Raw genomic sequence first — 26,648 nt, 5'->3', positions numbered from 1 at the left:
CAGGCTGAGGTCTTTCACATCACCTCCTTGCCTAGCCCCTTTAACTGGGGATTGAACCTGGGACCTTCTGCATGCCAAGCAGATGCTCTACCACTGAACCATGGCCCCTCCCCTATTGGTGCCCCTTGTGTATATTCCATTCACATTAATGGCACTTGGCCAAGAAAAATCCCAAACTTCATCCTGAAGTAATTTAATATTAACCACGGCCATTTCGTTTCATATAAGCGCATTGCATGGTAGCAAAGGCATAAAAATCGACAAGGAATTGCTATTATCAATAGCCAATTAATATTACTTAAATGACGGGAAACTGCCAGTCGGGATAGTTTGAAATTCCAATGTTGTTTTTTTATCAGACTCATTTAATTTCATTTGTTTCATTTTTTCCCCTTCATAGCAATTACTGGGAGAACTCTCGGAGGTAAATTCAAATATCTGTCATGCATAAAGTGCTTTTATGGAATGGTGTGTTGAAAAGCTTTTTCTGGGCTGTCTGTAAAGTATATCACCCTTATGAAAAGCTGTTAACTCCCACATCCCTCTATTACATTTTCTCATCTTCCAGTTTTATAGGATATCCAAGTTATCAGTTTTTTTAAAAAAATGTATATCTCACTTTTCTCCCTGATTGGGACTCAGAGTGTCTTTTTACATCTGCCTTCCCTCCTCTGCTTTACCCTCACAACCATCTTGTGAGGTAGGTGAGGCGGAGCAATTGTGGCGGGCCCAGGGTCACCGAGCGAGCTTCCATGGCAGAGCGCAGCTTTGAACCCGGTTGTCCCACAAGCTAGCCGGATACTCTAAACACTGTGCCGCAGCAGCTCTCAACTTTGGATGGGGTTTAAAAAGTCATGACTGAAATATGGAAGCCACTGTGTAAAACGTTAGGGTTGCCAGCTTCCACGCAGCTCTTGGAGACCTCCCAGAATTATGACTGATCTTGAGACTCTAGAGATGGCTTCCCATGGATGAAATGTGGTTGGTTTTTTTTTTTGGGGGGGTGGCCCTTATAGTATTTTATCTCACTGAGGTCCCTCCCTTCCCCAGCTCCACCCTCAAATCTCCAGGAATTTCCCAATCCAGAGTTGGCAACTCTAGGCAGGATGCTGGACTCAGCGGGCCACTGATATGATCTAGCAGGGCTGTCGTTTTGTTCTTTCCTTGAATGTGATGGGAAAGACAGTTTTCCCCCCTAATTTTTCCGGGTTTTTTCCCCTAGGCTTTCTCATCTCTAGGCAAGGCACAGTTCTGGCGAATACTAGTGGTCTGTGCAGGTTCCCAAAGGAAGGGCTGTGTTGATTCTTTTCCTTCTTATGCTGGGAAAGAAGAGATCGAGGAGCCCTCTGTGTTTCAGTTCATGTGAATCCAGCAGGGAGTCCCCGGTTTCTTGACCATCAAGCCTTGCGCAGTCCAAAATACGGTCCTTGTTATGTTGGGCCTCTGTACGGAGCTCCTTAGATAGGTGAATCAAGCTATTAACAGCAGCCCAGATGGCCTTCTCGGGGCGACGCTTCTTGCTGTATGCCTGCAGTGAGAGAGTCTACAGATTCGCGCCTTTCAGAAGCAGAAGTGTGTCCGAGGAATCCTTGGATTAGATCTAAGTGAAGGGCCGTAGGGGAAAAAAATTAGGAGAGCGGGAGCAGCAGTGGAAAGAGAACTGACGGTTAGTCCAATGGGGGGGGGGGATCACGAGAAAACAATCCAGGGATAGCAAGGGAATAGATCTGTAGGCACAGAGTGACCATGTGATTGTTCTAGAGAAGCAAAGGCACAGTTGACATGTTAATACGTTCCATAAAGACCTCCTTCCTCCTGTGTTCTGTGTGTCCACAACTTTTTACTGCCTCTCCTTCTGCTTTAAATGTGCAATGTGCTTTATGGACGCCCCCTTGTTTCTGAAGAAGTGAGCCGTGGCTCACGGAAGCTTATGCCCTGCCAGAAATTGTGCTAGTCTTTAAGGCACTACTGGACTCTTGTTTTCTACTGCCCTTGTATGTGCTGTGTGTGGTTTACAATATCTCTTTGTATCTCCCCCCTCCCCACATTGGAAAATGAAGGATGAACGTGGGAAGAAGAGCCATTAACATTGTGCTTTTGGGTTTGTTTTTTTCATTTGAGGATGGGAAACTGCAATGTTGGAGTCTTCAGGAACTATCTGATTAGTTTGTTTGTTTGTTTGTTTGTTTTACTTGTTCACATGTGCTTCACAAGAGCACTTCTGAAACACAATCTTGGGTAGCAACACAGGCCTTTCCCGTACCACTCTTCTAAGGCCTTTCTCTGAAATGCCAAGTTATTTGTATTCCACGCTCTGCCCATGGGATTGTGCGCCTCTCCATTTTCAAAGCAGTTATTACTTTGATAGGGATCTTGCCAGACAAGAATTATGCGTCGGACTGAACACACAGCATTGGGAAACAAGGTGTCTTGCATACAAATGGCGTAGAGACAAATACAAATATCCTTGGTGGGAGCACGTTTCAAAAAAGTTTCACCTCTTTAAAAAACATTTGGTAGCTAATAAAAATAAGTGCGGCGCTGGGAGGGGCCGCGGCTCAGTGGTAGAGCATCTGCTTGGCATGCAGAAGGTCCCAGGTTCAATCCCCAGCATCTCCAGTTAAAGGGACCAGGCAAGTAGGTGATGCGAAAGATCTCTGCCTGAGACCCTGGAGAGCCGCTGCTGGTCTGAGTAGACAATACTGACTTTGGTGGACCAAGGGTTCAGTATAAGGCAGCTTCGTGTGTTTGTGCGTGTGGAGAAATGGATACCTATTTTATAGGTCGATCCGTTACCCCCCTCCCTGGGATTGAACCTAAATTGTTGAACGGCAGTGCACATTTCCTTGCACTTGCTTTGAAAAGCTGGTTGGCATCAGGAGCTCAGTCTCTGTGTTGGTCTGCCGGTGTCCTTTTGGGCAGGAAGGGAGCATGGACAGGTTGGATTGCATTGATGGAAACACTGGTGTGAAAGCAAGCAGAGGGGTTTCCTGAAAGCTTCCTCAGTATTCCTGCTATGAAGGCTTACCTTGCACGGAGCACCCCACTGGGTTACCGGGGAGCAAATTCTGCCCCGGTAGAATTCTGTCTTGTCTATAGAACAGTGGGTGTGATTCAGGGACATAATGTGGGCCAATGCCCTTTTGACTTAAGGCTTGGCATGGGAGCAACTACAGGAGCATAAGCTTCAGGAAGCAGGTGATACGGAAGACCTTTGACTGAGACCCTAGTGAGCCACCCTCAGTCTGAGCAGACAGTGCTGACTTTAGTATGCCAGTGGTGTGATTGGGTGTGAGGCAGCTCCATGTGTTCAGTATGCATCCAGGAACCCTGATGCAGAACACATGAAGCTGCCTTATACTGAATCGGACCCTTGGTCCATCAAAGCCAGTATTGTCTACTCAGACAGGCAGCGGCTCTCCAGGGTCTCAGGCAGAGGCCTTTCACATCACCTACTTGCCTAGTCCCTCTAACTGGAGATGTCGGGGATTGAACCTGGGACCTTCTGCATGCCAAGCAGAGACTCTACCACTGAGCTACAGCCCCTCTTCATGGTTCTCTAGGGTCTCAGGCAGAGGTCTTTCGCACCACCTACTTGCCTAGTCCCTTTGACTGGAGATGCCGGGGATTGAACCTGGGACCTTCCGCACGCCAAGCAAAGGCGCTACCACTGAGCCACAGCCCCTCCAAAGATCTCATTTTTTACAATACTTAAGGAACTACTGCACCATGCCAGCATCTAACACCATCTTTTTAATATATATCTTACATCGCTTCTGAGGAGAAGAACACCCTAGATCAGGGATCCCCAACCTTTTTGAGAATGTGGGCACCTTTGGAATTCTGACACAGGGTAGTGGGTATAACCACAAAAATGGTCACCATGGGAGGTGGAGCCAACCACACACAGAAAGGAAGCTCAAGTACAGGGGAAAATAGGAGTAAAGTTTAAAAATAGACTGAGAAAGAGAAGTCAGGACAGAGAGCAAATAAAACCAGCACTGTAGTGGCAGTTTTTGCTGAGATGCTATTTTAATTTGTACAGCCAATCAGGAACCCTACTGGGCAGGAGCCCACGTGGCCCCGCCCACTTCCTAAAAACCCTTGGCGGATGCCAGGCAAGGTGTTGGTGGGTGCTGTGGCACCCCTGGGCACTGCGTTGGGGGGCCCTGCCCTAGATGATCTGCATTTATAGCCAGACCTGGGAAACACTGTTAATGCATTGAAAATAACATTTATAAAAAGTGCTTGAGACAATAATTATTTGACAGCTGAGGTGTTTCTCGTTCCATGTGTGGAAATGTAGGTATCATTGACTATGCCTTTGTGGGGTTGTGCGCCACTGATGTGTGAAAAATAAACAAGTGTCGTCCCGCAGCAGCTTTAGTCTCTTCAAATCAAATGCATAATTATAGGATGGGGGAGACTTGTCTCAGCAGTAGTGTGTGCGAAAAGGATCTTGAGGTCTTAGTAGACCAAACACTGAACATGAGGCAGCAGTGTGATGTGGTAGCTAAAAAGGCAAATGCGATCTTGGGCTGCATCAACAGAAGTATAGTGTCCAGATCACGTGATGTGATGATATCGCTTTACTCTGCTCTGGTTAGACCTCACCTAGAGTATTGTGTTCAGTTTTAGGCACCACAATTTAAGAAAGATGTAGACTATCTGGAACGTGTCCAGAAGAGGTCAGCAAAGATGGTGAGGGGTCCTGTGGAGACCAGGTCCTATGAGGAAAGGTTGAAGGAGCTGGGTATGTTTAGCCTGCAGAGGAGAAGACTGAGAGGTGATATGATAACCATCTTCAAGTACGTGAAGGGCTGTCATATAGAGGATGGTGCTGAGTTGTTTTCTGTTGCTCCAGAAGGTCAGACCAAAACCAACGGGTTGAAATTAAATCGAAAGAGTTTTCATCTAGACATTAGGAAGAATGGTCTAACAGAGCAGTTCCTCAGTGGAACAGGCTTCCTCAGGAGGTGGTAAGCTCTCCTTCCCTGGAGGTTTTTAAGCAGAGGCTAGATGGCCATCTGTCAGCAATGCTGATTCTGTGACCTTAGGCAGATGATGAGAGGGAGGGCATCTTGGCCAGCTTCTGGGCACTGGGGGTGTGGGGGGAGGTAGTTGTGAGTTTCCTGCATTGTGCAGGGGGTTGGACTAGATGACCCTGGTGGTCCCTTCCAACTCTATGATTCTATGAAAACCTTGTGGGACTCTTCTGCTATGCAAAAAACTTGATGTCCCTTTCTGCACCTGCAGAAACAAAGGACAGACTTTGTTCCAAAGCAGCCGGACTGCCCTCCTGCTGCTCCGTCACCACCTCAGACACCAGCTTCCGTCCCTCTGCCTCCGAGCATGCCAGCGCCTATCCCAGTCCCGGTGCCAAAGGTCCCCGGAGCCATCAGCCGCCAGAGCAGCACTTCCAGCGACAGCGGACGAGATTCCCAAAGGCAAAAACCACCACCCATTGATCGTAAGTCTCTGTTTCTCTTTCGTCATTTAAGCACTGTTTAGTAGGACCAAGACCGTCCACGTTCGGTATTATCTTACCAGAATTTGGCATACGAACATAAGAAAGGACATGCCAGATCAGACTAAGGCCCATCAAGTCCAGCAGTCTGTCCACACAGTGGCCAACCAGGTTCTTCTAGGAAGCCCACAAACAAGACGACTGCAGCAGCACCATCCTGCCTGTGTTCCACAGCACCTAATATAATAGGCGTGCTCCTCTGATCCCAGAGAGAATGCATCATGACTAGTATCCATTTTTACTAGTAGCCATGAAGTCTGTCATCAAAAATGGTTTCTAGAGGTTCCCAGCTGTTATTTTTAAAATAAGTTTCTCGTCCTTGTGATCAGTGTTTGGGGTGGGTGGGGATGGCCTATGGACTGTATCCAGTAAAAATGTTACCAATCACCGTGATCTCAGCTGGACTGGACTTCCAGTGAACAAGGATTCTGGGCTATCACTTGTCCTTAACCTTGTCCTTTAAAGACAGGTAGGCTGATGCCTCCAATAGAACTGCTATTGAAGGAGTGTCAAACATTACTGGCCCCTTCAGAATTCTTATCCAGGCCGCGAGCCAGCCGAGGTAGACGCCCACCCACCCCAGTCCCGATCTGGGCTGGCGAGGCATGGCCCAGCCCGACCAAGTGGCATATATGTGATATTCAGCCATTGCAACAAATGAGTTTGACGACCCTGTGCTATTGGGTTGAATTTTGGGGCAGTGTGTGAAGCTCACCAGATGACCTTTGGCTAGTCACTCTCAGTTTTAATTTACCTTGCCAGGTGGTTGTGAGATAACACAGAACAGGGGAGAACCATCTGGGGGATTAAAAATGTGATAAGAGTTATGCCGTAGGTTTGAATTGCCAGTATTCGAGTGACTGGTTCAAAAAGTCTTATACAAGGATGGGCTTTGCAGCCGTAGAGTACTGATAGTGCAGTCCTTAGCAGAGTTACACCTTTCTAAGCCCTTTGACTTCAGTAGACTTAGACTCTGCTTTAAGAACATAAGAACAGCCATGTTGGATCAGACCAAGGCCCATCAAGTCCAGCAGTCTGTTCACACAGTGGCCAACCAGGTGCCTCTAGGAAGCCCACAAACAAGATGACTGCAGCAGCATTATCCTACCTGTGTTCCAAAGCACCCAATATAATAGACATGCTCCTCTGATCCTGGAGAGAATAGCTATGCATCATAACTAGTATCCATTTTTACTACTCTCCTCCATGGACATGTACACTTCCCTCTTCAAGCCTTCCAAGTTGGAGGCCATCACCACATCCTGGGGTGGGGAGTACCACAAATTAACTATCCATTGTGTGAAGAAATCCTTCCTTTTGTCTGTTTTGAATCTCTCACTCTTCGACTTTAGCAGATGACCCCGTGTTCTAGTAGTATGAAAGGAAGAAAAGTTTAGAATTGCACTGTAAATTTCTGGAGGTTTGCAGAGACGCTAGTTGCTATGGGCATGAACCTGCCAAAGCAAAGCAAAGCCCCATTGATTTCAGTACACTTTGAGCACATGCTTAATTTCCCCACTGAAATTCAGTGGCGCTTAAGAATGGTGAACACTGGCTCTAGAAGAAGAGTTGGTTTTTATTACCCCACTTTTCTCCACCTCTAAGGAGACTCAAACTGGCTTACAATTGCCTTCCCTTCCTCCCCCCACAACAGACACCTTGTGAGGTAGGTGGGGCTGAGAGAGTTTGGAGAAGATTGTGACTAGCACAAGGTCACCTAGCAGGCTTCATGTGTAAGAGTGGGGAAACCAACCCGGGTCACCAGATTAGAGTCCGCTGCTTATGTGGAGGAGTGGGGAATCAAACCCAGCTCTCCAGATTAGAGTCCACCACTCCTAATCACTACACCATGCTGGCTCTAGGACTACCGAAGAACTCAAAATGTTAATCTGATTATATCAGGGAGGCAAAGTTGGCAGGAATTCTTCTGAGGCTCTTTGTACCATCCGGTGGTGTTCTTACCTAAAATTCTGGCTGAAACAGAAGATCTAGAAGTGTTGATAACTGTTTCTCAAGGTGGTAGAACCAGTGCTAGCAATGATGGGAGGAAAAACAAGCGGAATGGAGTGTCAGGGAAACCACCTCTTCGAATAACTCCTTAAAGCAGTTTTGTTCTTAGCAATCCATATATGTCTCCTCTTTTTTTTTAGGAAGGAAATCACAAATGGAAGAAGTTCAGGATGAGCTCATTCACCGGCTCACCATTGGCCGGAGCGCTGCCCAAAAGAAGTTCCATGTGCCACGCCCCAATGCCCCAGTAGTCAATATCAACTACGACTCCTCTCCTGAAGACGTGAAAATGTGGCTACAGGCCAAAGGCTTCAACCCAGTGTAAGTCTGGAGGAGCGGTATTTTGATTTAGGTTGGTGGTCTGGCAACCAGCGGGGATCCATTTGCCTGCAAAGGCCACGTCAGGTCGGCAGCAGAAGATCACCCCAGGCCGAATGTGGAATCCTTCCTAGATCTAAAAGCATTTCTTTGTTGGCATTGTACATTTTCCCCCTAGTGTTCTTATTCTTATTTCTCCTTGCTGTGTCACGTTCATAAAGTTTTGTCCTGAATGCTTGTCGACATTTTACAAAAACCGAAAATTCAGTTCTTGCCAAGTTCAGCTCTTGAAGACGTAATAAAAAACTTTCAGAAGCTTCCCTGCAATTTTTGGAAGAGTTCACTTGGAAAGGTGATTCAAGAGACTGAAACATCACTTCCACTTTGACAGTCGATCACAGTGAGATTGAGCTTGTAATATAAAAGCTGCAATTTTGCCCACAGTCCTCGCCACTCCCTGAGAGCCAGCATGGTGTAGTGGTTATGAGTGGAAGACTCTAATCTGGAAAACCGGGTTCGATTCCCCACTCCTCCACTTGAAGCCTGCTGGGTGACCTTGGGCCAGTCACAGTTCTCTTCAAAGTCTCTCAGCCCATGCAGAGGCCAGCAATGGCAAAGCACCTCTCTTGCCTTGAAAACCCTACGGGGTCACCATAAGTCAGCTGTGACTTGACAGCACTTTCTACCACCGCCACCCCCTCCCCACTTTGACACAAATTAGGTATTTCTTGCAAGATATCTGAGTCTGGCACCCCAAAATCACCACTTCCCATATTTTTAAAAGAATGAGAACAGTTGCTGTAATGGTTCCTAAGTAAGGCAGAAATAGCCAGTGCAGAGGAGGGGTCAGTATCAGATTAGAGTCTGGGATACCCAGGTTCGAATCCCTGCTCTGCCCATGGATGCCTGTCAGGTGACCTTGGGGCAGTCACACACTTTCAGCCTAACCCACCTCACCGGGTTGTTGTAAGGATAAAATGGAAAGGGAGAATTTTGTAAGCTACTTTGGATTCCCAATTGGGGAGAAAAGTGGGGTTTAGATGAAGTAAATAAAAATTTATCGGAGGAGAGAATACTTCTGTAGTTACTACACTGATTTATTGGCGTACCGTGAATACTCCAGGCAATTTTTTTTTTGCCTTTTCCTGAAGGCCATTACTTTGGCCTTTTCGTAATTGATGTTAAGAGCCTCCTCTTTACAGTATTCACCTAGTTGCTGCACCAACCTTTTCAGTCCAACTTGAGTAAGGGAAATGAGGACCATATCATCCGCATATGATAGGACTGAGATTTTTTTGCTGGCCAAGTGATGGAGAAATAAACTGTCATCTAGTTAACCTCTGAACTGTATCATTAATATACAGATTAAAGAGCAGGGGGGCCAAGAATGCACCCCGTTTTACTCCCTTACAAGTTAGGACAGTGTACCTATTCTCTCCAGGATCAGATGAGCATGCTTATTATATTAGGTGCTGTGGAACACAGGCAGGATGCTGCTGCAGTCGTCTTGTTTGTGGGCTTCCTAGAGGCACCTGGTTGGCCACTGTGTGAACAGACTGCTGGACTTGATGGACCTTGGTCTGATCCAGCAGGGCATTTCTTATGTTTTTATAGCGTTAGTTAAGGAGCCAGATATTTCCACTCTAACTTGGGCGTACGTATTTCTATGGAGCTCGCACGGAAGCAGTAATAAACGCTTATCGAGGTTTGTTTCTGCTAGTTTTGACCATAAGCGATTTCTATCAATTGCATCGAAAGTGATAGCTGGATACACAAATGCTACAAAAAAGAGCTTTTGTGGGGCCGTTCATCGCAGTAAACGCTAACTGATGAAGGATTTGACAATGGTCAATTGTACTTAGTCCCTTCCTAAAGCCGGCTTGGTGGGGATGAACAATGTGGTTATCAGCAAGCCAGTCCTCTAGCTTATGCAAAAGGTGTTTACTGCATATTTTTCCTGCTATATCTAATAAACGTATTGGGCGACTGTAGTTTCTGGTTGCGAAACAAGCGTTTGACCCTGCACGCAGAAGTGCTGTTTTTTTAAATAAAAGTCAATGAACAACTGCACAACTTGGACATTTGATGTCTTATCAGTTTTGCCACAGTTCAGCCAATATAAAATGCTATCTGAACTATTGCATATAGCTTATTTAGACACATTTACTCCCCGTTGTACATAAATGCACATAAATCTAGTATTCAGAGTTTTGGGGGTGATGGAAGTGGGGCAGCGTATTTTATTTTGTCTAAGCCGCATTTTAAAGCTTGCCTGTTCCTCTTTCAGGACCGTCAACAGCCTGGGCGTTCTGACTGGCGCTCAGCTCTTCTCCCTCAACAAAGAGGAACTCAAAACGGTGTGTCCGGAAGGTGCTCGTGTCTACAGCCAAGTCACTGTTCAGAAAGCAGCACTGGAGGTATGTCCCAAGCTAACGTCTTCTTCGGCAAGCATATTCTACAGACTGTTCTGTAGAAAGTGGCTGGCTGCTCTGTTGGAGAATGGCAGGGAGGTGCCTGGGGAGTCTTGATTCAAGCTCAGAAGTTTGCTTACTGCTAGACCATGGTGCAGTGCAACTGCAAACAGAGTGGTGACAAGCAAAACCTGTCTCCAGCATAAGGACCTAGCCGTGGAGCCAGTGCAATGTAGCGATTAGAGCAGGGGTGTCAAACTCATTTGTTACGAGAGCCGGATATTACATAAATGTCACTTGGTGGGGCCAAGGCATGCCTCGCCAGCCCAGATTGAGAGTGGGGGGGGGGGGTAGCTGGCTCACAGGCCAGATAAGAGTTTTCAGGGGGCTGGATCTGGCTCATGTGCCTTTGTGGAGCTGAAAGAAATGGCTTCTTCCTGACATAGAATCATAGAGTTGGAAGGTACCACCTGGGTCATCTAGTCCAACGCCCTGCACAATGCAGGAAATTCACAACTACTTTCCCCCCTACACCCCCAGTGACCCCTGCTCCATGCCCAGAAGATGGCCAAGATGCCCTCCCTCTCATGAACTGCCTAAGGTCATAGAATCAGCATTGCTGACTGATGGCCATCTAATCTCTGCTTCAAAACCTGCAGGGAAGGACAGCTCACCACCTCCCAAGGAAGTCTGTTCCACCAAGGAACCGCTCTAACAGTTAGAAAATTCTTCCTAATGTCTAGACAGAAACTCTTTTGATTTAATTTCAACCCGTTGGTTCTGGTCCGACCTTCTGAGGCAACAGAAAGCAGAAAACATGTTGCGTAGAAGCTGCAACACTTTGCAAGTCATGGCCGCTTCTGAGATACAAACATGATGAGTTTGGAAGTGTTTTTGTACATTTCTCCTAGTAAAACTTAGATTTGACTGGGCCTCTTCTGTAATGGGGGCCTGTCGATCTCCGTATTCTCTGCTGCCATGGTCCCTGGATGCATACAGCAATCTCTGACATTTTCACTGGTCTCATAATGCCCTTCCCCCCCCTATCCCAAGCAATGACTTTTACTCAGGAAGTTGTCATTCTGGCATAAGTTGGAACCACAAATGTGCGAGAGACAAAGACCTCTTTCCCATAATGAGAGAGTCCTCTTGTGCAACGTTGGAATCCAAAGCAAAACAACTTATTGGGTAATGCTCGTTAATCAGATTAAATTGGGATGCATTGTGCTTAATTGTGTAATTAAATGCACATTAACGAGTGGCTGTCCCTCCCCGCGACTAAGCTGAAATTCATGCTACCGGTTCCACTGGAGACGTCATTCTCTTAGCAAAGCTTCATTGAGCGCAAAGCAATACCAGGCTGCCCCAAAACAGTTGAGCGCAGCGCTGCTCCTTAGCTTGAGCAAAGCAGATCTTGCAGTGTTCCAATGGTCGACCGCAAAAGTCAAATCAACTGTGAATTACAATGCATTCCTAAGGAGAGTTATTCCATTCTAAGCCCATTCATTTTAATGGGCTTAAAGGTAAAGTAGCAAGCACCAGGTCATTCCTGGTCTATGGGGTGATGTCACATCCCGACATTTACTAGGCAGATTATGTTTTACAGGGTGGTTTGCCACGGCCTTCCCCAGTCATCTTCCCTTTACCCCCAGCAAGCTGGTTACTCGTTTTACCGACCTCGGAAGGATGGAAGGCTGAGTCAACCTTGAGCCGGCTACCTGAAACCGACTCCCGTCGGGATCGAACTCAGGTCGTGAGCAGAGTACTGCAGCTTACCACTCTGCGCCACGGGGCTCTCAGTGGGCTTACTGAAGTAACTCACTTTAGGAATGCACTGTTAGTCTGTGAGTTTCGTTTGGGAAATCACTGAAGTCTCGGCTCAGCACTGTCCGCTAGTGTGAAAATGCCACCCATCTCCCTCTGTCTCTCTGATTTCCTAGGCTACCAGCGGAAGTTCAGAATTGCAAGAGATTATGAGGAGGCGGCAGGAGAAGCTGAACGCCACAGCCACGGACTCAGGTGTCGAGTCTTTCGACGAGAGCAGCAGTCACTAATTGTCTTTTCTATTAACTTAACTTTTTTTTGTCGTCGCCGTTTAAGAGGAAAAACCCCCAGAAAAGAGCTCCTGCTGTCCTCGGCACTGTTCCATCCTGCTTTGTCTTAGGAAGCCGTGCAAAAGGGGAGACGTCCGATGTCCTATTTTTGTAGATACCACTTGATGCCATAAAGGAAGCATGCAGTTGAGGGGGGGGGGGCACACGCCGTGGCTCCCCCTTCCCTTCCAAGTCTGTGTAAAGGAAGTTCTCCCATGGGGCATCCTTAGCCAGCCCCTGTAAGGCTGCTTTGGTGGCACTGCTCATTTCATGCTTCTCTCCCCCCTCCCGTCCTGTTGGTTTTAAGCGGGTGAGCAATATAACTAAAGCTGCTTTCTGTGGAAAGTGGAGCCAGTAGAGAAAACACATCGAGTCTGGCTTGAAGGCCTGATCCAGATGCAGTTAAGCTTTTTTTTTTTTTAAATCTCATTGATTTTCAATGCACTTCAACCCCCACGTCCCCTGGAAATCACTGAGAATCAAAAGGCTTGGCTTTGGCAGGGCCTTTCCTCGTATTCCTCTTGTCCCCTCGGCCTGCCGCCCCCAGCCTCTTTCCTTCCTCAGCGCCGAGATGTCCCGATTCACTTTAAAAGTTCCAAATGCCAGCAAGCTGAAGGTTGAAACTTTTCCATCTCAGAGTGGGCACTAATCTTACAAGCACAGACCTGTACTCCTCCGACGCCTCCGAGAGATGGTTTCTTAATGGAAATGTAGATAATTAAATAATTTATTCTGGGGTTCAGTTTTTATTGCTGTCCCGACGGGCATAAGCGGTCAGCGGCCAAGGCACCAGTGGAAGAAGCACAAGGGTTGGGTTTGAAAAGGCGGGCGCAGTCGGACCGGTCCGTGGTACCAGTGTGGTAGCTCATAGTATTATTTTTCTAAAGGAGTGTTGCGAACCTTTTTGCTTGAGCTGCACGAGTCGAAAGAAAAGCGAAGGCCAGGTTTTTTTTTGGCGAGAGATAAATAGGGAAGGCGATATCAATGTTACAAAAAAATGGCCGAAGAGACCGAAATGTTCCTTTCCGACTTAAATCCTTCTAAAATATGGCCAATCCAGATATATGAATATATATCTCTTCCAATCAATGGGTTTTTTTTTTAGGTAGGGGAAGGAAACCACGGTGACTTATTTTTCCCTCCCAAAAAAGAGAAAAGTTCTATTCTGTCACTTGTATATAAAGGCATCAAAAACCCATCATGTCATCTAGAAGAAAGTAATCATCTAGTTTTATTAATTTTCATGGTGCCTTTTTCACATGATTCAGCTGCAATAAACACTATTTGATGTATGTGAAATGGTTGCGTTCTCTGTCATGGTGAAAAGCGGGCCCAAGCCAAAGAGAGAGGCCCTTTCTTTCCTCTCAGGATGACAACACTGCTTCAGATATCAGGTGGGAGCTTTTGCCTTCCCCCAGGGGTGTGCTTGGGGGGGGGCTAGTACGGGGCACTTGCACCCCCCAGCCCTAAATGTACTAATATAAAGGCTACAAGCCATCAAGTCATATGCAGTTGCAATTAAGGGACCTTGCTGTCCCCCCAGAATTATTTCTGCAGATGCTCATGAACACATGAAGCTGCCTTTTACTGAATCAGACCCTCAGTCCATCAAGGTCAGTATTGTCTACTCTGACTGGCAGCGGCTCTCCAGGGTCTCAGGCTGAGGTCTTCACATCACCTACTGCCTGGTCCTTTCAGCTGGAGATGCCAGGGATTGAACCTGGGACCTTCTGCATGCCAAGCAGAGGCTCTACCTCTGAGCCACGTCCCCTCTGTCCAGGTCAGTATCCTGTACTCTGACTAACAGCGGCTTTCCAGGGTCTCAGGCAGAGATCTTTCCACATCACCTACTCCTTGATTCCTTGTTATCTGGAGATGCTGGGGATTGAACCTGGGGCCTTCTGCATGCCAAGCAGATGTCCTACCACCGAGCCACAGTCGCTCCCTTCTGCAGCCCCACCCGCTTGCTTCCCACTCTTCATCGAAGACACTCTAGCATACTTGGAGAAGGGTTCTAGCCTAGCCATCTCCTTAAAGTGCTATATTTTCATCTTAATTTGTGGAATTCGCAGGCGTAAGATAGAATGGCAGCCTCTGTCTTGGATGGCATTGAAAGGGGACTCTCAACGGATTCGTGGAGGATAGGTTCACCAATGGTTATTAGCCACAATGGCTACATGGAAATGTTCAGAAATGGCATACCTCTGAATACCTGTAGCTGTGTGTTGTGGCAACCTGAAGGATGGTTCTGTGCCTTTATTAGTGGCTGTTCCAGAAGTATCTGATTTGTTACTAAGAGAAACAGGAGGGTGGACTACATGGATAGTTAAATTGTGGAACTCCTTGCCCCAGGATGTGGTGATGGCTGCCAACTTGGAAGGCTTTAAGAGGGGAGGGGACATGTTCATGGAGGAGAGGTTGATCCATTGCTACTAGTAAAAATGGATACTAGTCATGATGCATACCTATTCTGTCCAGGATCAGAGGAGCATGCCGAATATATTAGGTGCTGTGGCACACAGGCAGAACAATGCTGCTGCAGTCGTCTCATTTGTGGGCTTCCTAGAGGCACCTGGTTGGCCACTGTGTGAACAGACTGCTGGACTTGATGGTCTGATCCAGCATGGCTTTTCTTATGTTCTTATGGACCTTTGGTCTGATCTGATAGAACTCCTTATGAGTTTTTGAGATGGAGAATGATTCAGATGTGATCCTCCGCCTGCATTCCAGGGAGGGCTGTACCATATATGAATTGTAAAGCTGCCTTATGCTGATTGCTGCTCTGTCTAGCCAATAAACCAGGGGTGTCAAACATAAGGCCCACGGGCTGGATGTGGCCCCCTTGGGAGCTCTTACCCGCCCTGCGAGCCAGCCAAGGCAGCCACCACCACCCCACTCTCAGTCTGGCCTGGCGAGTCATGGCTCAGCCCCACCAAGTGATATTTATGTCCTAAACGGCCCTTGTAAAAAATGAGTTTGAAATCCCTGCAATAAACTTACCACCTCATAAGAACATAAGAAAAGCCATGCTGGATCGGGCCAAGGCCCATCAAGTCCTGCAGTCTGTTCACACAGTGGCCAACCAGGTGCCTCTAGGAAGGTCACAACAAGATGTCCTGTCTGTGTTCCACAGCACCTAACATAACAGGCATGCTCCTCTGATCCTGGAGAGAATAGGTATGCATCACAACTAGTATTCATTTTGACTAGTAGTCATGGATAGCGCTCTCCTCCATGAACATGTCCACTCCCCTCTTAAAACCTTCCAAGCTGGCAGCCATCACCACATCCTGGAGCAGGGAGTTCCACAATTTAACCAAGTCTTCCCCCCCCCCCCCATTTGCCCAGCTTCTTTTCACCTCGGGAGGTGGTAAGCTCTCCTTCCCTGGAGGTTTTTAAGAAGAGGTTAGATGGCCATCTGTCAGCAATGCTGATTCTGTGACCTTAGACAGATGATGAGAGGGAGGGCAACTTGGCCATCTTCTAGGCATGGAGTAGGGGTCACTGGGTGTGTGTGGGGGGGAGGTAGTTGTGAGATTCCTGCATTGTGCAGGGGGTTGGACTTGATGACCCTGGTGGTCCCTTCCAATTCTATGATTCTATTCTATAAACTGTACAGCCCAGGGCCTTGGGCAGAAGAACAAGAGTTGGTTTTTATATGCCGACTTTCTGTACCACTTAAGGGAGACTCCAGCCGGCTTACGATCACCTTCCCTTCTCCTTCCCACAACAGACACCCTGTGAGGTAGGTGGGGCTGAGAGAGCTGTGACTAGCCCAAGGCCCCCCAGCTGGCTTCGTGTGGAGGAGTGGGGAAACAAATCCAGTTCACCAGATTAGCCTCCGCCGCTCGCGTGGAGGAGTGGGGAATCAAACCCCGGTTCTCCAGATCAGACTCCACTGCTCCAAACCACCACTCTTAACTACTATGCCACGCTGGCTCTTTCCCTGCTACTGGATATTTCAGTTGGAGATGCCAGGGTTCACACCTGGGAATGCGTACGCGTAAAAGAGGTAGCCTGCCACTGACTTATCCCTTTTGCAATGTCCTTGTTTGAATTGGCTCTGGGAAGGAATCCTCAAATTCTGTTGTGGTGGGATTGGGGTGCCAAAGAAATACCGACTTCGTGAAGGCCTGGCATAATCGTTAGCTCGAGCTTTGTTGGCAGCGAGGTGAGGTTTTCACAAGAGGGTTCCCACTGTGTGTGAGAACAGATGGATTGTAAATTCTGGAAGGAAGATTGCAGAAAGCAGTTTGGCTTAAGAACCTATAACCCTCTATCAGGGCCAGAACTGGGGGCATGTCTTGGTGCCAGGGTCCCAGCGCCAGCAAGTTGCCTATGACCCTTTTCAGCCCGTTTGCATTTGATGTGTGGCAATGTTTTGGCAACAGCGCAGTACAGGGAACCGAACTTCCCTGGCCTATGTGCTTGTGTGAGAGAGCCTGACCTAGGGGAGTTTAATCTTTGAATTATTGGTGTCTGTGCTGTGTAAATGTAGACATTCCAGTACCTGCAGAAGAAGAAGAGTTGGTTTTTATATGCCAACTTTCTCCACCACTTAAGGCAGAGGCAAACTGGCTTACAATCACCTTCCCTTCCCCTCCCCACAACAGACACCCTGTGAGGTAGGTGGGGCTGAGAGAGCTGTAACTTGCCCAAGGCCACCCAGTTGGCTTCATGTGTGGGAGTGGGGAAACAAATCCAGTTCTTCAGATTAGCCTCCGCTGCTCATGCGGAGGAGTGGAAGATCAAACTCCAGATCAGAGTCCACTGCTCCAAACCACCGCTGTTAACCAATACACCACAGTGGCTCCAAACATCCTTTTAATTTTCCCATACCCCTTGATGTGCATTTTCCTGCTGTTGCCTTTCACTTTGTAAATCACACACACACACAGGATCCTGGTTTCTTTTTTAAAAGATGGATACAGTTCATAAAGCATTTGAGCAACTTCAGGCTAGATGAGCAATTTGGTGCACATTTCTTTTTGCCTCCTTTGTGTAAGGAAAACTATGGGATCAAGAAAAACAAAGGTTTGAATGTAGTGAGCGCGTATGTGTGTTATTTTCAGAACATGATGGTCCTTATAATTGCACGTACCTTTGCCGTGCTGAGAGGCTGACAACTTGATTATTAAAACACAGCTAACAGCCTGTGAAATTTTGCAAGTAGAGAGAGCAGATTCTCAAGAGCGCTACAGACTCTTCCTTCTCCCGTTCCCCCTCCCCTTATGTTCCTGCCTCCCGCTTAGCCTAGCTTTAGCGCCAGCCCTAACCCCACCCTAATTTTATTCCACCCTATGTCCTTCACAGTTCCCCCCCCCCCCCCAAGCTGGCTCCCAACATTCTGTCTTTTGGTCCCACTGGCCATTTATGCATGGTCAATTTTGATGCTGGCTCAAAGCTCTTTTTTAAAATGTCTTTAAAAATGCCTACTCACGGTCCCGACGCAAAAGGAGAAATTCCACACACCCCACTCGCCTGCTCCTTTGTTCCTGTTTGCATAGCCATTTGCATATGCATAGCTAACACGCTGCTGTTATTTTGCATGGTTCCTTGAGGGGATTCTTCGGGGCAAACACCAAAGGTCGCATTAAATGGGCTATTAAGTAATGCAAAGCAGGTATGCTCTGGCTTCGCAGTCACTTCGCCCTCCTCAGGCTCTACCACCAAAATCTCCAGGTATTTCCCAACCCCGAGCTGGCAACCCTAGCTGAGTGAGACCAAGAGAGAGAATTTCAGAAAGGGGCGATTGTAGATAGATCCTTGTTTTGGCCTTCCCTTTCTCATCGGGGCAGGCTTTCATCCATGGCTCAGACCTTGACGAAAGAAACAAAACACCCAGAAGGCAATTTTGCTTAGATCCGTGTTATTTGTGCCGTTCATGTTCATACAGCTCTAGCCCCAAGCTCAGATTCTATACTCTACAACCTCAAATAAGCTAAGCCTAACACAGATATACTTTTATACACAATGCTGCAAAACTCAGAACAGTTCCAACCGAATGAAATCAACACAACGGTCCCCCACCCGCCCCTCGGTAGGTCGCAAAGCAATTGCACCCATGTCTCCATGGCCAACTGGGATGATGAGCCTGCTGAGCAGCCAAAGCTGATGATCGACACGTTTGGTCTCTAGCAAGATGCAAGATATTTGGTTGGAATGTACCAGTCTGATACCTTGAGTAAACCAATAAAATCTAAACCTCCGCTCACCAAAACTTTGTCTAGCCCCAATTTTCAGTGTTAAATGTTCAACCGTCCGATGTGTGACATCATCAAGCCTTTGGGCATGTGCAGAGGGTGCAAATCATTCCCATTCTGTGAAAAACCCTGGTCTCTGCCCTACGAAAGGCAAAAGTATGTCTTTGGCCAAAAACGCATGGCCGTTATGTCCTGCGAATATCCTCCGAATATAGCGAATCTCCGTTTTGTAAATGCATAGCCGCCGGCTGCCTGCAGGATCAACCCACCTCCCTTTGAAACTTACCCAGGTTTTCCAGTCCCTGGCTTGTTGCGAGTTAAAAATAATAATCGTTTCAACTCTGTGAGTTATCTGGTGCGTTTAAGTGTGTGGGCTAACTCCCACTCCTTAAGACACTTCCGACACCACTCCCACCATGAGAGAGGTGGCAAGAGAGGCGCCGCTGACAGAGCAGGAGGAGCCAAGGCAGAGGGCTGAGAGAGGTGGCGGAGGACACCTAGGGGCAACGGCCTGGCCAGCAGTTGCCAGATGGCCTTCCCATCAGCCAGGCCGTCTACCACCCATTCAATGACTGAAGTCCCTCTCATGCATTCAGTTTTTGCTCCCAGATTAGAAAAGTGTGAGACACGAGAGGGACAAACCAACGACTCTCTAGCCATGCGTTAACAGCCTTTGTCTACAGTTCAGAGAGGGATTCCGGTTTGGAAGGGACAACAGGGTAATCCGTGTCCTGAATCCCAGCAACTAAAGAGGGTGATTGATGGGCCTCAAATTACTTGGTGGCTTGTCTTATTTTGCCGGCAGAAGCTTGACATGGAAGTGGGGGTCGGAAGAGGGGTATGCCTTGGTCCGAGGAAGGAGTGTGCATCACTGCGCACAAAGTGCAAAAAGCGTTTCACCTTGAAGCATGCCTGGCATGCACTGGGCCCCTTGCCACTCTCTGCATGCACACATGCTCTCCGCCCTTCCGCTTTCAGATCGCGTTGGTGGTGACCGCACCAGGCAGAGCTGTCTGAAGGTCTCCATCCCAGGTGCCAGAGACCCCGGGGGGAGGTAGTGTTCTAGGGACGTGACCTGGGTTGCAGCTGTAGCAGCATCCCAAACCCCATGGGAGGGGTGTCTCAGCTGTGCCTGCGGCCAAGTTAGGGTTGCCAGGTCCCTCTTTGCTACTGGCGGGAGGTTTTGGGGGTAGGGCTTGAGGAGGGTGGGGTTTGGGAAGGGGAGGGAATTCAATGCCATAGAGTCCAATTGCCAGAGCAGCTATTTTCTCCAGGTGAACTGGTCTCTATCAGCTGGAGATCAGTTGCAATAGCAGGAGATTTCCAGCTTGTACCTGGAGGTCGACAATTCTAAGCCAGGTAAGTGGGATAAGAACCGGGGAGGCAGCGCAGGAGCTCAACAGTGGGTTACAGGAAGGAGCCAGACCCTATTGAAATCCCAATGATGTCAGTAGGAGGTCAGCAGAATCCTGCTTTAGAACTATTTTTGATGTTTGGTGGTGGAAAGTGCCACCAAGTTACAGGTAACTTGTGGTGACTTCGTAGGGTTTTCAGGGAAAGAGACATCCGGAGGTGGTTTGCTATTGCCTGCCTCCATGTGGGCTGAGAGAGTTTTGAGAGAACTGTGACTGGCCCGAAGTCACCCAGCAGGCTTCAGGTGCAAGACTGAGGAATTAAGCCCAGTTCTCCAGATTAGAGTCTGCCACTCTTAACCACTACACCATGCTGGCTGTCTACTTTTTATGTTTAAAAAATCCCAAAGAAGAAGAGTTGAAGAGTTGGTTTTTATATGCCAACTTTCTCTACCACTTAAGGGAGACTCAAAACATCTTACAATCACCTTCCCTCCCCCTCCCCACAACAGATACTCTGTGAGGTAGGTGGGGCTGAGAGAGCTGTGACTAGCCCACGGTCACCCAGCTGGCCTTATGTGGAGGAGTGGGGAAACCAACCTGGTTCACCAGATTAGCCTCCGCCGCTCATGTGGAGGAGTGGGGAATCAAACCCGGTTCTCCAGATCAGACTCCACCACTCCAAACCACCGCTCTTAACCACCACACCATGCTAGCTTTCATTTTGCTTAGTTTAGTGGTGGGGTAAGGGTGGTGGGGTAAGACTGGAAAGTTTAGCATATTTATTTCATTTTGCACCCTTTAATACCCAAGAAATCATGAAAAATAAACTTCCAGTGTACTGAAAACTAGAAGGAAAGGCGCCACCGGTATTGTAAATACAGACTTTGGCACATAGATTGTGGCAAAATGCGTTGGGCTACTTTTAAGCACGGGGCTTCCTGTTTTCAACTGGCACCCACCTCCTTATGCTGAATATTCCCAGACACCTGCAGTCCCGGTTTAGGTATCATCGGAGGGGCGGGCGAAACACACCTGGTAGGTTGGGCCACATGGAAAGGGCATTTTCTCAAAGATGCGGTAGCTGCCTGGAGTACCAGCAGGGGGCAGGGCTATTGAGAAGGGTTATATACTGTTCCCAAATGCCAGCGGACTGCCGTGACGATCGCATGGCGGCATTACACATTTTGATCGCTAGCTGGCGCTGGCAGCCTCTCCTGCGTTGGCACGAAGTCCAAGGAGGCTTTAGAGCTGTACGGTCAGAGGGGGGGGGGGGCATTTTCCCACCAGGTGCCACCCGAGCCCCACTCTTCTGCATACTTACCGTAGGGGCTTCCCCGGCAAACTTTAACGAGCAACTTATCTTCCAGACGTCCTGTTCATGTTTTCGTCTTAACCTGCCTCCGAATAGCTTATCGCAGTGAGCTTCACTTCTCTGGCCAGTTTGCTAAACCAGCCAAATGGGACGAGGCTGGATGACTTGACCAAGCCTACCCAGTGAGCTCCATGACCAAGCGGAGAATTCAGAACCGGGCCTCCCCCCTAATATTTGTGGGGGTTTGTCCTGGTCTCAACCACATCTGGATGACGGCTGCCAGCAACACCACCTCTTGACGCTACATTTTCAGCCTCAAATCCTGAGCTTCCTCATTGTCCTCATAGTATTCCTAAGAACCTAAGAGAGGCCATGTTGGATCAGACCAAGGTCCATCAAGTCCAGCAGTTGGTTCACATAGTGGCCAACCAGGAGCTTCTTTGTCTCCTTCTTACTGATTCTAATAAATAAATGAACACATTGTTGTCCGACCATCCAAGGAAGTCCTGTCCTCCCACTAGGCCTCTTCGTTACTCTCAGCACTAATGTCTTTGGTCAAGGTAGAAATGTCAGCGCCCCTTTCTTTTTGTCACTTGCCATTTTTCCTTCTCCCCCTTGGTGTGCTCCCTTTTGCTTCCTGTAGCACCATTTCCTTCAGAAGCTTCCAGCAGCCCGGAAGTCAAATAAAATTACAGGAAGCAAAAATTACTGGAATCACACACTCTTCCCTGCAAAAAATAAATGCTATTAACATCAGCTCTGACACTATCTGTCTCAACCTACGGTGTGTGTGATTAGTACCGCACCAAAGAAAAGAAGGTGTCAAGTTCATTAATGCTCCATTTTCTGGAAGCAACAATGAAGACTGGTGCATGGGTGCCCTTGAGATGCTGCCGAGTCATTGGCACTCCCTTTGCCTTGCAAAAGACAGCCTCCAGCCCGGCTCTTCCAATTCCCAGTCCACCAACACAGTCACGGTGTCCCTGTCGTCTCCTTCCCCACAATATCGACAAGCGTCCTATCATAACACAGGGTAAATACACAGAAAGGAAAGAAACTAAGCAAATGGATTGAGGGGGAACAACACATAGACACCAAAGACTGGATAACTTAATGTTACAGCGATGGAGCTTGGAGCAGGCTCATCCCCGAAGTGGTCATCAGTTGGCCCATGGTGTCTTGATAGTTCCACTGAACATCCAGCTGCGCACGATTCCACCCCTGCCACATACACACACAGGCTGGTTGAAAAGTCAAATGGACATATCTCCTCCGGCTTCCTGAGCTCCTCGACGCTCAATGAAGATTTGCCACCTGACAGCCTTTGAAAGCTGGATTTGATGGTTCTGCTCAAGCCCAACCCTACTTTCTTTTCTAGCTTTGAGCCAGTTAGGCTCGGGTGGAGAGGAAAGAGTCTCTTCGATGCTCCGTGCTGGAGGGCCTTGTCCGCTCCCCCTCCGAAGTACAGACGACAAAGTCAGTGAGCCCTAAAATCCTCTTTCCGTGACATCCTTTTCCAGCCATGCTGCATGCGGGTGAGGTACCCGTTGCTACCTCGCCTGTACCCTGCCTCTCTGCAGCCCTCACCAGAAGGTAGAAGGACACGGAGGAAACTCGTCTTAATTCAAATTCGACCTTGAATATTGCACTTTCCGCAACCTTTAAGCCCAACCGGCGCATCACGAAAATGAAAGAGAAGTGTGTGGGGGGGGAAAAACAAAACAGCTATCTGTGTATTTCTGCACACAATCACTTTCCTTTTAACATCACTGAGTTGAATTTGGTCCAGTATAACTGATTTTTTTTTTTTAAGTCCAGCAAATGGATTGTCCAAAGAAGACACTGCAGGTTCCTTAAGGCTACATCTCCCCAGAGCTTCTGAATGAAAAAAAAAAAAAAAAGCTTTTAATTTGTCCACGTACCAGAAATCAGTTAACAGAGGGTGGGGGGGGGGAAAAACCCCAGAGAGAATAAAAATCTGAAGCAAGGGAAGATGGATGTCTCTCATCATTTTCTATCCTGTAAAGGAGAGGGGGGAGGGAGGAAAGAAGTACTTTGTTTTAACAATTAACCATCAACCAGTTGTTATTATAAGGAAGGTCAACTGACAAAAAGAGTCTTTAGTGAATTAATAATAATTGGCCTTTCAATGGTTTGCATGAATTTGCATACGAGGCCCCACCTCCTGTTGCCAAACACCAAACTATAGAGACCTCAATCCATGGAGTGCTGCCTTCGCCCTCAAAATTAAATTAATCAGCACAGATCCATGAACACGTGATGCTGCCTTATACTGAACCAGACCCTTGGTCCATCAAAGTCAGTGTTGCCTGCTCAGACTGGCAGCGGCTCTCCAAGATGTCTCAGGCAGGGGTCTTTCACATCACCTACTTGCCTAGTCCCTTTAACCGGAGATGCTGGGGATTGAACCTGGGACCTCTTGCATGCCAAGCAGATGCTCTACCACTGAGCCACGGCCCCTCCCAAAAATTTCCTTTTATGTCAACGGTTGTTTGCGGCTGTGATTGAACACACAAAGCTGCCTTATACTGAATCAGACCCTCGGTCCATCAAAGGCAGTATTGTCAACTCAGACCAGCAGCGGCTCTCCAGGAAGTCTCAGGCACGGGTCTTTCACATCACCAATTTGCCTACTCCCTTTAACTGGATTTGCCAGGGATTGAACCTGGGACCTTCTGCATGCCAAGCAGATGCTCTACAAACTGAGCCACAGCCCACACATTCATGCAACCTCTACGGCTGCATGCAAGGACCACAGTTAGAAAATGAACAGCTGGAAATGGAATGATGGGGAGTGAGAACCGGAGAAGGGCAGCCAAGTTTCTTCTCCAGGCCTGCAGATTGTCCTGACGGGACTTTGAGCTCCCAGCCTTGGCAGATCCAGAGCCCTGATCCACATGCGCAAGAGCTCACCCACACTGCTTTTATGTTAACTCTGCCAACACATTATAGATCATGCGATCTGACACGTTGTAATAAAGGAAAACCTCAGCATTCATATTTACGACTTCAGCTGCGTGAGCATCAGCGGAGTTATCTTGAGCGTGGCCGCTACGGAAGCTTTCCCAAACTTACCGCCTGTGACTGGGAATTACGACTTGGTGACATTCTCGTATATAACATCGCTGATGCAGAACTGCTGTTTCTTCTTGAGCCACATTAATTGCACACACTGGTGAATAAAAATGTATTGTTCCTATGGAAAGAGAACAAAAGGTAGTTATATAGTAGTTAGAAGCCCCTCCAAGGGCCAGCGTGGTACAGTGGTTAAGAACGGCGGACTCTAATCTGGTGAACCGGTTTGGTTTGCCCACTCCTACACACGAAGCCAGGTGAGTGACCTTAGGCTACTCACAGCTCTCTGAACTCTCTCAGCCCCACCTATCTCACAGAGTGTCTGTGGTGGGGAGAGAAAGGGAAGGAGATTGGTAAAATGGTTTGCTTCTCCTTAAAAAGGTGGAGAAAATGGGCATATCAAAACCAACTCTTCTTCTTCCATCACGCCTGCTCCAGCTCTAGCCCCAAACCTATTTCACCCTGCTACTAAATGCTATTTGTTGAGGACAGAGGGAGAAGCAGCAGCAGCAGCCAGACATTGCTTCCATAGCCTCGGCAAGAGAATAATTGCTGTCCAGCTCCTTCTGAGAACTCCACTCCTACCATAAGAACATAAGAACATAGGAAAGGCCCTGCTGGATCAGACCAAGGCCCATCAAGTGCAGCAGTCTGTTCACACAGTGGCCAACCAGGTGCCTCTAGGAAGCCACCAACAAGACGAGTGCAGCAGCACCATCCTGCCTGTGCTCCACCGCACCCAAAATAATAGGCATGCTCCTCTGATTCTAGAGAGAATAGGTATGCAGAATGACTAGTATCCATTCTAACTAACAGATATGAATAGCCCTCTCCTCCATGAATATGTCCACTCCCCTCTTAAAGCCCTCCAAGCTGGCAGCCATCACCACTTCCTGGGGCAGTGTATATGGCCATTTATTCATGGAAGGTTTTGCCTTGGATTTGCCACTCTTTAGATGCACTTTTTCCCTATCCATATTCTCAAAACTCAACAATAAGCCGCCATGCAGAGTTTTGAGAATTCAGATGGGGAAAATGTGCATCTAGAGAGTGACAAATCCAATGCAAAACCTTCCATGAATAAATGGCCTATGTGAAGTTGGGATTTTTTGTCCCAATATGCATCACTTTACACTTACTCACATTGAATCTCATTTGCCATTTTAATGCCCATTCTTCCAGTATGCAGAGATCCTTCTGGAGCTCTTCACTGTCCGATTTTGTTTTAACCACCCTAAATAATTTGGTGTCATCTGCAAACTTGGCTACTTCACTATTTAACCCCAACTCCAGGTCATTGATGAACAGGTTGAAAAGCACCGGTCCCAACACAGATCCCTGAGGCACCCCACTGCTCACATCCCACCATTGGGAGAACTGACCATTGATTCCTACTCTCTGCTTCCTATTTTTCAGCCAGCTCTCAATCCATAAGAGGACTTGTCCTCTTATCCCGGGACTATGAAGTTTGCTTAGCAGTCTTTGGTGGGGGACTTTGTCAAAAGCTTTTTGGGAATCCAAATACACAGTATCCACAGGCTCATTCCTGTCCACATGCTTATTGACGCTTTCAAAAAACTCTAATAGGTTAGTGAGACAGGACCTACCCTTACGGAAGCCATGTTGGGTTTTGCCCAGCAGACCTTGCCCTTCTGTATGCTTGACAATTCTATCTTTAATAATGCTTTCCACTAATTTACCTGGAACAGACGTTAAGCTAACTGGCCTGTAATTTCCTGGGTCCCCCCTGGAACCTTTTTTATAAATGGGTGTTACATTGGCCATTCTCCAGTCCTCTGGTACAGAGGCTGATCGAAGGGGCATATTACATATCTTTGTTAGAAGTTCAGCAATTTCCCATTTGAGTTCTTGAAGAATACCGTGTGGTCCCTGTGACTTGTTAGTTTGCAGTTTGTCTAGACGTTCTAGGACTTCCTGCCTTGTTACCACTATTTGCCTCAGTTCCTCATTTTCCCCTCTCCAAAAGCTCTGTTCAGGAGAAGGAATCTGCCCTGTATCTTCAACAGTGAAGACAGATGAGAAGAATTCATTTAGTTTTTCAGCAATCGCTTTATCCTCCCTTAGGGTTCCTTTACTCCCATTGTCATCCAATAGTCCAACTGCTCACATGTTCATCAACCAAGCCAGGGGACAGAGAGGAGGCATCTAGACACCCTTTCATTGCATGTGGACAGCAGCCTCACTAAAGTTACGTTTTCATTGACGGCTGTGTTAGTGTTTGGTTGCAATCAGCAGCTGATTATTTTGACTGATAACGGGAGATTTAAAAATACACTGAATAAATTAGGTCGGCTTGGCGGCT

General features: G+C 47.7%; 2 protein-coding genes across 4 annotated transcripts in view; one reads left to right on the top strand and one right to left on the bottom strand.

Moving 5' to 3' along the window:
* The window catches only part of EPS8 (epidermal growth factor receptor pathway substrate 8), an 81,234-nt gene extending 68,914 nt beyond the window's left edge, over window positions 1-12,320 (top strand). For all 3 annotated transcript variants that reach the window (XM_056846224.1, XM_056846225.1, XM_056846223.1), the window contains exons 17-20: window positions 5,257-5,470; window positions 7,678-7,858; window positions 10,143-10,272; window positions 12,207-12,320. In XM_056846224.1, the coding sequence (XP_056702202.1) occupies window positions 5,257-5,470; window positions 7,678-7,858; window positions 10,143-10,272; window positions 12,207-12,320 (639 nt within the window). The remainder of the gene's footprint in view (window positions 1-5,256; window positions 5,471-7,677; window positions 7,859-10,142; window positions 10,273-12,206) is intronic.
* A 10,905-nt stretch (window positions 12,321-23,225) lies between these two features.
* The window catches only part of PTPRO (protein tyrosine phosphatase receptor type O), a 117,984-nt gene continuing 114,561 nt past the window's right edge, over window positions 23,226-26,648 (bottom strand). Inside the window, exons 27-28 of the mRNA XM_056846600.1 lie at window positions 24,326-24,446; window positions 23,226-23,248 (exon numbers count right to left, since the gene is read on the bottom strand). Coding sequence (XP_056702578.1) covers window positions 24,342-24,446 — 105 coding nt within the window. The 3' untranslated portion in view covers window positions 23,226-23,248; window positions 24,326-24,341. The remainder of the gene's footprint in view (window positions 23,249-24,325; window positions 24,447-26,648) is intronic.

This window comes from Euleptes europaea, chromosome 3, assembly GCF_029931775.1.
Source record: "Euleptes europaea isolate rEulEur1 chromosome 3, rEulEur1.hap1, whole genome shotgun sequence".
NCBI lineage: Eukaryota > Metazoa > Chordata > Lepidosauria > Squamata > Sphaerodactylidae > Euleptes > Euleptes europaea.
Note: the sequence above shows the minus strand (reverse complement) of the source record. Positions and strands in the feature narration are given on the sequence as shown.